Source organism: Cydia fagiglandana, chromosome 13, assembly GCF_963556715.1.
Source record: "Cydia fagiglandana chromosome 13, ilCydFagi1.1, whole genome shotgun sequence".
Taxonomy (NCBI): domain Eukaryota; kingdom Metazoa; phylum Arthropoda; class Insecta; order Lepidoptera; family Tortricidae; genus Cydia; species Cydia fagiglandana.
The window spans coordinates 4,922,231-4,934,128 of NC_085944.1; the positions used below are offsets into that span (position 1 = coordinate 4,922,231).

At 37.7% G+C, this 11,898-nt stretch overlaps 1 protein-coding gene across 2 annotated transcripts in view; it reads left to right on the forward strand.

Moving 5' to 3' along the window:
* Positions 1-11,123, forward strand: part of LOC134670055 (phosphoserine phosphatase) — a 27,117-nt gene extending 15,994 nt beyond the window's left edge. For both annotated transcript variants that reach the window (XM_063527720.1, XM_063527719.1), the window contains exons 4-7: positions 1,289-1,434; positions 8,003-8,164; positions 9,703-9,846; positions 9,965-11,123. In XM_063527720.1, coding sequence (XP_063383790.1) covers positions 1,289-1,434; positions 8,003-8,164; positions 9,703-9,806 — 412 coding nt within the window. In that variant the 3' untranslated portion in view covers positions 9,807-9,846; positions 9,965-11,123. The remainder of the gene's footprint in view (positions 1-1,288; positions 1,435-8,002; positions 8,165-9,702; positions 9,847-9,964) is intronic.
* Positions 11,124-11,898: the final 775 nt, after the last annotated feature.

Sequence of the window (11,898 nt, forward strand, 5' to 3'; positions counted from 1 at the left end):
CATCTGCACAAATCAGCACTATGAAATACCAAAATCAATGGTCATTCATCATTATCTACTTAGATTATACGCGACTTTCCATTAATAAATGCCCGGATATGTTTTATATCTTATCTAATCTTATCTTAGGGACTTAAAAAAAAGACAATAGTTTATTTATTATAGACGGTATCGAAAGCAAAGGAGTGGTTTTTTCTAGATGCTTATCTTTAAATAAGCAATAATTTAAGAACAACGTACAGTCCGTTCAAAACAGGATCTTGAAATATAAAACATACATACATATAATCACGCCTATTTCCCGGAGGGGTAGGCAGAAACCACGGATTTCCACTTGCTTCGATCCTGTAATACTCTTTCGTTTCCTTCACTTTCATAACATTCCTCATACGCTCGCCGGTTTAGGGTGCTCTTGGCCTTAAAACATATTTTCTTAAAATTTTGTAAAACTTCACAAAGCAAGAATTTTCTGAGCTTTTTTTATTCAATTTTACATATTATGTATGTATGTATAAAACTTAACAAACTAAAACCCGTTCTGAGCCATGCCGGGTCCAAAGGTCCCCATTTTCTTAAATTCAATCCTTAAGAGGGTGAAAATGGGGTTGAAATATTTTTTTAAGGCAGGCGTGGCTCACTCCGCGATTTCGTCGATTTGCAACAGGTAGCTACACTTAGAGAATATATCCAAACGGAGTGGTCATTAACAGGCGTTCCCCTCTGTCGAAAAAAGGCGGCCAATGGTTAACCACATGTCAAACACATGTATGGACTGACGTTTATCTGACATGGCTATGTTGACGTTACGTATACATTTGATGTGCCCCTCCCCTGCAAAAAACGGCAGAATATTTTGTACCGAAATTTATAGACATGGCGTCTCCGTTGGTTATATCCTCGAAGTAGCTACAAATACATACATCCGTCCCACACCAATTTTGGTGGCTAGCCATAAGCCGCGCGCGCGCTGTCGCCACCTAGCGGTCATATCTGTCCTAATCGTAACAGACGCGTTTTGTTGGAGAGTGAATCTTCTGTACCTAGTCCTATTATTTATTCTGTGACAAAGGGTAGATGTAAATAGAATTATATAAGTAATGTACATTATGGCTCCTCTACACGATGGGCTAGCGCCGGCCACTCCAAGGGACGCATTTATGCGTTAGAGGGAGCAAGTGATATTGCTATCTCATTCTACCGCATGGCTGCGTCCCTTGGAGTGGCCGGCGCTGGCCCATCGTGTAGAAGAGCCATTACATGTGTTTGAATTGGTTGTATATCTTTACAGGCAACTAGTAAAGACGCTGCAGGAGCGTGGCGTGCAGGTTTACCTCGTGTCCGGTGGCTTCAGATGTCTCATCGAGCCTGTTGCTGCCCAGCTAAATATACCTAAAGGCAACGTCTTCGCCAATAGACTCAAATTTTACTTTAATGGTAAGTCTATTTCATTATACGTCTTTATTAAGCTAGTATAAATAGAGATGGAAGAAATATCATCTGTAACTAATGCCACTTCATAGAGACGGTTAGTTTTTAATCGATAGTTGTAATCATAGTTAAAAAATCGATCTGTTTCCTTATCAACATATTAAAAAAACATCATAAATAAAAGTCATAGTGAGAGTCATTGTAAAAATAAAAGTAAGAGCTAAGTCTGGAGCCTTATGGCGAAATAGTTCGCTCTGTCTACTTCTTTTTTTATACGTCGGTGGTAAACAAGCATACAACCCGCCTGTCGACGCCTGCAACTACAAGGGGTGTAGGGTACATCTTTAAATGGTTTTTGTACGTTTACAACAAAATAAGTAATTTCTTCAATAGTATAATAATCGGTTGCAATATGCACGTGCATGTAAGTACTGTACAGCGCTTGAAGTTAATACCATTTCAAACAATACTATAAGACTATCTTAATACCATTTCAAACAATACTATAACTACCAGATAAACGCAATCTTTGAAGGATTGTGACTGATAAAAACCCATATCCATGCAAACACTGTAAACAAAGCGCACTTGAGTAGTTTCATCATGACGCATGCTTACAAGTACCATCTTTATTATTAATTGATAATTTGTGAACCTTATTAGAAGGACATAAGGCCCATTGACGGTCGGTCAGTTGCAACTGTTGTTATAAGCGAGATGTAAAATAACAGTAAATTGGGTCAAAAGATATCGTCAATGAAACAAAGTAGAGCAATGGATGAATAATCGATTCCAACAATATCGTAACTTTTCAAGTAGGTATCCACTGATAAAATAAAATATCACATTTATTTATTAAATATGCACTTTTGATAATAAAGGCATATTCAATTGAAACAGAGTCGGATTTCTTATGTTTCGTAAAATTTTCAAACAAATCCAAAATCAACTCTATTCTCTGTACTAAAGGTTCAAACTTCATTTGTATGGCTGGGCCTTAGTATAGGCGGTTAAGTTATTAGAACAAATAAATATATGAAGGTTTAAATTGCCGAGGTAAGGATCAAAATGACGCGTTTAAATACAAAGAGGACTATTAAAAAAGATGATTTCTCTGTCAAAGTAATACCTATTTGATATCTTGTTCCAAGTAGCAACAATAGATTAAAGAGACGCGCAAATAAATCAGATAACGATGAAATCGTACAATTAAGAAATAACTCTTTGACGCATTAAATTAAAGGATACAAACAAGTTGTTTTTATGCGCCGATATTGTTTTCACATTCGCATTACGAGCTAAATGATACATATATATTATTACATTCTTAGAAAAACGGTATCACATGTTATAAAGTCTATAAGGACGATTATTGATTGCATATTTACGTCAAAACTTATTGACAACAGACAAAACAGTACACTCTTTTTTTTTGGGCAGTCGTGTAAAAATAGCACTGATTTGCTTGAGATCGATGCGCTTTCTTTCGACGTATGTTGTGGGCAGGATATAATTTCTCATGTAGGTTGACCGTTACGGGAACTGGAGTGGTTTTTCTCTTGCGCTTTCTAGACGGTGCTACTTGATTAGTTTTCTTGTATGTCTATAAGTTAATACATGCTGTTCTAGTCTTCACAGAAGTAAAAAACTCGTTCCGGGTCTAATAAGGCTTCTAAACGTGTATGTTCTTTTGACCTAATATAATCATAATAATACTACTGTTATTTCCAAACATAACGGTTAATAATTGAAATATAATAGAAGTAACAGAAACGGGTCAAAGGACTCCTGATCGAATTACCATATTGTTAATTATTTATTAAAATGAACCTTTCCAAAAATGCAACGCATTTATTTATAAGTTACTATTTATTTATTTAAGTGTTTTTAGAGTTACGTACCCAAAGGGTAAAAACGGGACCCTATTACTAAGACTCCACTGTCCGTCTGTCTGTCCCTCTGTCGGTCTGTCTGTCTGACATCAGGCTGTATCTCATGAACCGTGATAGCAAGACAGTTGAAATTTTCACAGATGATGTATTTATGTTGCCGCTATAGCAGCAAATACTAAAAAGTACGGAATCCTCGGTGGGCGAGTTCGACTCGCACTTGTCCGGTTTTTTTTTCAACGGACGTTTTATTTGTATCAAAAAATAAGTCCCATGCTAGTTTTGAAGATGATAGCAGTTTTGCGATTAAAATTTTCCACTGTTATCTACGCAGATAACATAATCAGCGAAATCTGATGTAACTAGTTTGTTGTTAGGCCTATTGCTATCGCGAGCCGCGCCCCCAGCTACTTGTTTTTCTACCGTGTGACGTCTCTAGCGCTATTTTAAGTGTTGTATATTTGCTTTATTAAGATTCATTTATCAGTCACTGGTCCTGACAATATATGCCTATAATATTTGTTGCCAATCCCATATTGGGATACTCTCCTCCGATTGACGGGGGATTTAAATCTTCTCGAGGCAGAGGTCTAGGGTTGGAGCCGGTGTAGCTTTATTTGAAGTTCATAAGCGCAGTGTAATATGCCTACTTGATTAAACAATTTTTTTTTATCTTTTATCTTTTTATATGTACAGGCAGCAGAAGTAGATTCGCACTAGATGTGTTCAATATTCTATTACTATCAAAATAAAAGTAATTTTTTTATGGGAAACAATGACTTGTCAGTTTGATTCGCTTATTTATTGTTGTTATACGACATGACCTTGACAGATTTGTAACTAAATTGATTACCTACTTCATACCTCTTATTCTAATACATATTACATGTATGGTACAGTCGAAAGCTTGTCACACTAACAATAGTATGAGGTCTCTAGCGACTTTCATATTGATTGTCATTGTGACAAGATACGAAATGGGTCATATATAAATACTTTCGACCGTACATGCCGTATTATGCCCTTGCTTTTCTCCGAAAGTCAATATCGTTCCTCAGGCAATAACATGCCGTAACCTCTTACCAATAAGGTTTAAATTAAATTATCATTGCAATGTTTTTCATTCCTGTGGGTGTGTTTAACCCTTGGCGTCACTCATACACAGATGTTTGTGTTACTTTACAAGTATCTTCAGAGTTATTACGATGTATTTTTTTCTTTGGGTCAATAAACTTATTTTTGTAGTTATCCGAAAACAACGTAAAAGCTTATAATTAAAACCTTTGTCTTAAAGCTGTTTGTTTTGCGATTCTTTTTAATATCACAGTTTTAATCATTTCGTTATATTATCATTTATGATTTACTATCCGTTAAAAGTGAGAAAGATTTATGGATATATACGGCGGTCTAACATAAGTTGCGTTCTCACACTCTAGTCAATACTTGAAGTCTCGCTAGATATATGGAGTCGCACGGGAGACCGCAACTCATGCTAGCAGGTCAGTTCTAAATTTGCATTGGGCTCATTTTACAAAACTAATTGTTACAATTTTACAAGTCTAAAACGGTGTCACTGACCAATACGCTTTTCGCTATTGGTTAAGCGCGTGTCAGACGCCATTTTACACCTAAAATCTAGTACAAGTTTGTAAAATACGGTCTTGCAAGTACCTTTTCCCAACCCGACATATTCTAATTCGCGTTTTAATTAGTGACCAACACGTGACATGTCTAAGATGGGGGTTATCAATAGACTGGTTCAACCGGTAGTGATGATTAGAAACTGCATACGTTCACAATAACCATATTTATCTTGAATGAATGGCATGTTGTGTGAACACATGTGGCGTATATCCTAAGTAGTACCTACATACATGTCGCTGCAAGGACAGCCAATGTGACATATCTAAATAGTTTGTGATACTGACGCATTGAGAAAACATTAAAAAATAAGTAAAATTAACATATGTAGCATCAATGACGCAATCTTAATATCTTAATATATCATATAAATATGTACAAAAATTACAATAATATCAGTGTTCACTGTCTGGATCAAATGCCACCATCATCATCATCATCATATCAGCCAGAGGACGTCCACTGCTGGACAAAGGCCTCCCCCAAAGTGTGCCACGATCAGCGGTCATGCGCCACCCGGATCCAGCGGACTCCCGCGCCCTTTACCAGGTCGTCAGTCCACCTTGTGGCGGGTCTACCCACGCTGCGCCTTCCGGTACGTGGTCGCCACTCGAGAACCTTTCCACCCCAATAGCTATCGGTTCTACTTACGGGCAATGTGCCCCGCCCACTGCCACTTAAGTTTAGCGATTAGGAGGGCTACATCGGTTACTTTGGTTCTGCTGCGGATGGCCTCATTTCTGATGCGACCTCGCAGAGATACTCCCAGCACTCGTGTACTGATGATTATAATATAACTCAAGACTTAAGCACTTTATTAACAAACGTAGTAGACTGGTTATCGGATCATAATTTGGAAGTAAATTTTTCAAAAACAAAAATCTTACAGTTTCGACCTTATCAAAAAACACCCCTTGATATTAATTTTACCTTCAGAAATATAAAATTAGAATGTGTAGAAACCGCGCCTCTTCTAGGTTTTGAAGTTGACTGCAACGTTAACTGGAAAGCGCATGTAGCAAAAATAAAAACGAAATTGTCCCAGTTCACGTATGCCTTACGCGAATTAAAAAAAGCATGCGACCTCAACACCGCCTTAACAGCTTACTATTCATATGCCCATGCTTGGCTTACCTATGGTGTCATTCTATGGGGGAATAGCACAGATGTGGAAAGCCTATTTATATTACAAAAAAAATGTGTTCGAATCTTGGCTAACATAAATATACCGGAAAGTAGTAAGACATACTTCATAGATCTAAAAATACTTACCCTAACATCAATATACATTTTAGAAACATGTAAATTTGTAAAAAAATACCCTCAATTGTATACCAAACATTCAGATATCCCTCGGCGTTACGCCAGTAGGTTTCAAAATAAGCTGGTGCAGGTTATCCCCTCAAAACTCAAACTACATTCAAAAAGTCCTAACTCAATGGCAATAAAAATATTCAATAAAATTAGTAACGAAATAAATAATACCAAGTCCGAAAATGAATTCTTTAAAAAACTAAAAGATCACTTAATAGAAAAAGCTTACTATACTTTAAATGAATTTTTTCACGACCAATAACTGCAATTAATAAAGCACCTATATAATAAATAATATACCTAATAAACATATATAATCACTAATATACTTAATCTAATTGTACAAAAAACTCGATCTCCTCTTGAATAAACTGTTTGCTGTGCCGTACAGGGTGTCATGTTGTACACAATTCTATGTAATAGGTTAAGATACAATGTGATATGCAATAAAGATTATGAGTATGAGTATGAGTATGAGCATAGCCCTCTCCATTGCCCTTTGGGTGACTTTGTCCAAATGTATTATTAGTTAATGTAAATTAATTACATTAATAAAAAATCCCCTAAAGTACTTACCCGAAACCATTAGCCCAACTTTTTCCTCAACTTTAGTACCTATGTCGACTGTTATCTCCGTAGGTAGTAAGACTGCACCGCTATCTATCACGAGATGAGCGCGTGCCACTGACGATGACTCGACCCGCTGTTGCCTGACCTATTAATTATATTATTGATGATGATATGGCCGGGCGAGTTGCGAGTTTATATCTTTTTCGTGTCGTATAACGCACTCAGAGACAGCAGCCGCTAGGGTAAATAACGCATGCACTGAAACGTATAGCAGAAGTCGCCATGTTTAATGGTGTGAAGCAGCGGTCAGCGGCCGCGTGCGGCCCGCGAACCTCTCACTTACTCACTGGCTATTTTGTATGCAATATTGACAAATGAGAATGTTTGATAAAGTCATAAATATTAACAAAATGCGGCCGCGTCCACTTCGTTAACTGCTATGTGGCCCTTGGCTGCTAAAAGGTTGCCGACCGCTGTGAAGTATCAATGTCAAGTTTGAGTTTCCGATTTAGGCCACTAGATGGCTGACGCTCTAACGTGCAACGGAGTCTGTGTGAACTGTAGGGGGCAGCAATTGCTTAGTGCCGAAAAGTGTTAATGTCATGTTTACGTTTTATTTAGTTTATGTGGTATCAGGTCCTCCAACGCATACGGTTCCTATAAGGAGTATAAGGGCTATTGAAGGTTAATTGGAGTCTAAAATCTGGACCACTTATTGCGACTCGGTTAATGTAAAATTATTCTTAATACAATAAATGTATATTTATATTAGTTTATCAACTAAATTTTTTAAATCTCTAATATGGTTTTAAAACAACTTTGAAATAAATAGAAATATAAAATATTTATTTGTAAGCACACAGAAAAGAAAATTATACAAAAAATAGAAAAAAAACATAGGAATGAGAAAGTTTCCATATTGCAGTTGATTTGACAGTTCTCCATCAATAGCAGTCCACCCAAACAGGATATATAGACGGTCAAGCAAATCTTGCCAGTAGAAAAAGGCGCGGAATTCAAATTTTCTATGGGACGATAACCCTTCGCGCCTAGATTTTTTATATTTGCCGCCTTTTTCTACTGACAAGATTTGTTTGACCAAGTACCTACTGTTTACTGATAGACCATAGACAATTATTAACACTATCTTTCTTCTTCAGGAGAATACGCAGGCTTCGACGAGAATGAGCCCACCTCCCGATCAGGCGGCAAGGGGCTCGTGATCAGAAGGCTGAAGGAACAGTTCGGCTACCAGAGGGTCGTCATGATCGGAGATGGCGCCACTGACGCGGAGGCCAGCCCGCCCGCCGACGGATTCATTGGTGAGTAACATTATTAGCTAGTGTTGACGTCAAAAATATCTTTTCACCACACCAGCTCAGAAAGGCTTACTTTGCACTTCAAAAACTGATAGCAAAGTTGCATTTTATTCACATGTGAGGCAAAGTAATCAAATGCAAATTTTGAGTTGTTTTCTTATGTTTGCTGGTAGAATTCACTTTTAAATGATGATTTTGGATAATAAATATTGGATAACATTCGATTTGTTTCGATTTTGTTTGATATTTTACATTTAATATTTGCTTCGGGTTGGTGTGGCGAAAAATTTTGTGTTTCACTCGGGGGCAAATTTTGTTTAACCCTCGTGCTTTGAAACCCTCGCAACGCTCAAGATTCCATTTTTCGAACCACTCGCTACGCTCGTGGTTTAATTTTGGAATCTTTTGCTTGCTCGGGTATCAATATTAGCACGAGCGGTTAAACAACAACTTTGCCCCCTTGTAAAACAAATAACTATTTCACTTTTGGACCTTTGTGTCCTGCAGGCAAAAAGTGTAAACATATCTTTGACGTCGACTGTACAGAAGTAGTGCATAATTATTTTCCATCGTATTTCCACGGAAATGTACGAACGTGTCTTGCTATTTCAGCCAGTCTCTGTAAAGTACTGAGGTTGACTGAAGTAGCATGACAAACGAACGTTTCCGAGAAAATACGATGGAAAGCAATTATGCATTGCATCTGTATGCTAATTCTAGGCCACTTTAAAACTGTCATAGTTACATATGATTTAATATTAATTGAGGGATTCCATATATTTATATTCTGCCAGGCGTGGCTCACTCCGCGATTTCATCGCTTTGCTACAGGTAGCTAAAAGTCCATCCGTTCGACCCCAATTTTGGGGTTTGCCATAAGCCGCGCGTGGCGCTGTCGCCACCTAGCGGCCATATCTGTGCTGATCGTGACAGACGCGTTTTGTTAGAGAGTGAGTCTTCTGTACCTAGCTACCTAGTACTATTATTTATACTGTGATTCTACTCAAATTTAAAGTGGCTCAGAATCAAAAATTGTTACACATTAAAAACTTTCAATTCAAAAACTTTAATGTGAATTTTGCCCTCGATTAGATTAAACTTTATGAAACTTTGACATATTTTTTAATAATCGTAATATTCGTTTTCTTTTTGCGTTCTTGCATTTTTAACTGGCTTAGCAAAATAAATTTAATTTTATATGAATTTTTTTTTTTGATTTTTGAAAATTGATATAAACGTATCGTTGCGTTGATATCCTTTTCGGCAGAGGGGTAAGCTCTTATGGCTCCTCTACATGATGGGCCAACGCCGGCCACTCCAATGGACGTAGCCATGCGGTAGAATGAGATAGCAATATCACTTACTCCCTCTAACGCATAAATGCGTCCCTTGGAGTGGCCGGCGTTGGCCCATCGTGTAGAGGAGCCATTAAAGGCGACTCCAGTTATTAAAATAAATGCCCTAAGGTTTTATGTTGTAGAAAGTCGCTATGTATTGCTAAGTTACCTAAAATTTGCTAATTCCTATATCTTTATTTGCAGGTTTTGGCGGCAATGTCCTAAGAGAGGAGGTCAGAAAGAGGGCGTCCTGGTACGTCACAGACTTCCAAGAACTCATCACCTCCCTCACGCTGCAAACGAAGTGAACACTCCAAATATAGGCTAATTTGCGCAATGAAAATTGTACTTTAGTTCTTTTTTTTTTTTTTTTTTATTATGAATGGGCTTACTCATGGCCACAGACTAGCCGAGGCGTAGACGTGGCCTACGATGGAGCGAGCTCGCCCAGAAGGTGCCTGTTCACTCTTGATTCTTCGGACTAGAGGCCTTTTTAGAATGACATTTTTAGATTCAAGTTCTCAGTAAGTAATATCGTACTGAACCAGTATTAAGCCCGCTCCACACTCGTGCGCGAAGCCGCGAACGCGAGTGTGGAGTCGAGATCGCGGATCAGCGAAATCGACTCCACACTCGCGTTTGCGGCTTCGCGCCGCGATTTGCTCACGAGTGTGGAGGGGGCTTTAGGTATGTAAATTATAGAAACATATAGGACTATAGTAGACGCAAACCAAACTGAACGGGGTCGTTAAACTTCTCAGTCACACTCGCGTGGTCGTAGGTAGAGTGAGAGAGATAGTAATATGACCCCGGTCGTCAATTTGATTTGCGTCTACTATAGTTATTTTTCTTTACTTTTTATTTTGACACTTATTTGTTACGTTTGGATAAAATACGTAGGCATATGGTCTAAAAGTCTGAGGGCCTACCGCGAACCGCGTTCGACGTGTTGCCTCTCTGTCGCACTTGCAAATTCGTAAGTAAGTGTGACAGGGAGGCAACACGTCGAACGTGTTTTGCGGTAGGACCTCTGGTATTTATTGGTTGAGTATGACATTACTGTTTCAGTATTGACTCACAGCATTTTGGTAGCTCGGCCTCTGTAAATAAGAGCTGATTTCGATTGTGCATTTATTGTTGACGTAATTAAAAAAATGTGATGGTACTTTGAGTACAAAGAGTTGAATGCTTTACTTATAGATCAATATTTACGGGACTTAGTCTCGTTAGCTGTTTTGTACAGATATTATAATTAAATTAAATTAATACTTTTGTAAATAATTATTTAGGATAAATTAATGGTGCTTCCATAAAAGTATCAGATATTATAACGTTATTAATTAGAATTATATTTATAATTTTGTATATCCATAACTATTTTTAATAGGTTAATAATTTAGTACTTTTTCTTTCAAGGAGAAGTGTTTTGATGTTTATACCTTAACATTGTAGGTTATATTGAAGTGACTTATTTATTTACTCACATTTTAACATGGTTGCCTGCTGCAGATATGCAGTTAGTTATATAAAAAAATGACTACCTATAACGTATACGACGTCTTATGGATAATGGCAAAATATGGCTGTGTACTTCAAATGTAAGCAATTAAAAGATGTTAAGTTTACACTTTGTATGATTTCTATTTATTACCCGCTTTTTCGATCCATCAAACCGTAATAATATGACTGCAATTTTTTACACGTCTAAGGGGCCCCACTGATTAACAGTCCGCCGGACGGTATCGGCCTGTCAGTTAGAACAAAATTTTGACAGTTCCGAACAACTGACAGGCCGATACCGTCCGGCGGACTATTAATCAGTGGGCCCCTTAAGGGTGGTATTCCACCTGTTCAATTTATTTGTCCAATGTCATTGCCTCTCACTCTCTCACCTTTTGGCCGCCGGACCTAGTCCGCAAAGACGCTCACTCACACGCCAGAGCAAATTTTAAGTAAACAACTAATAAAAAGTTTAGGGATTGCAAATAGTGATATCGATATTTACAATTTATGGTAAAAATCTTTTTAATTTAGCTTTGATCTTATCCTGTTTTAATTTAATTCCAAATTGCCAAAATTAAACATATGTTTTACACCCGAAAATGTTTAAAATATAGGGATTTAACATATAAAACAACCACTAAACAATGTCGATTCAAGACGTGATATCGCCGCACTAGGCTGTACGAGAAGTCTTTTATACAAGACAACGGCGCGCATGGACTGCCCGCAGTGCAGATCGACAAGGACTGTTTCCGCGCGTATCAAGTAATAATAGTCTCTAGGTCAACGGCGTAAGCGCTTGTCGGTACGTAAACTTTATTGGCGTAACGTTAAAGCTGCGCATCATGTGTCGATAAAGTCAATATACCGGAGCTGTTTTAGTGAAAATTACACGTG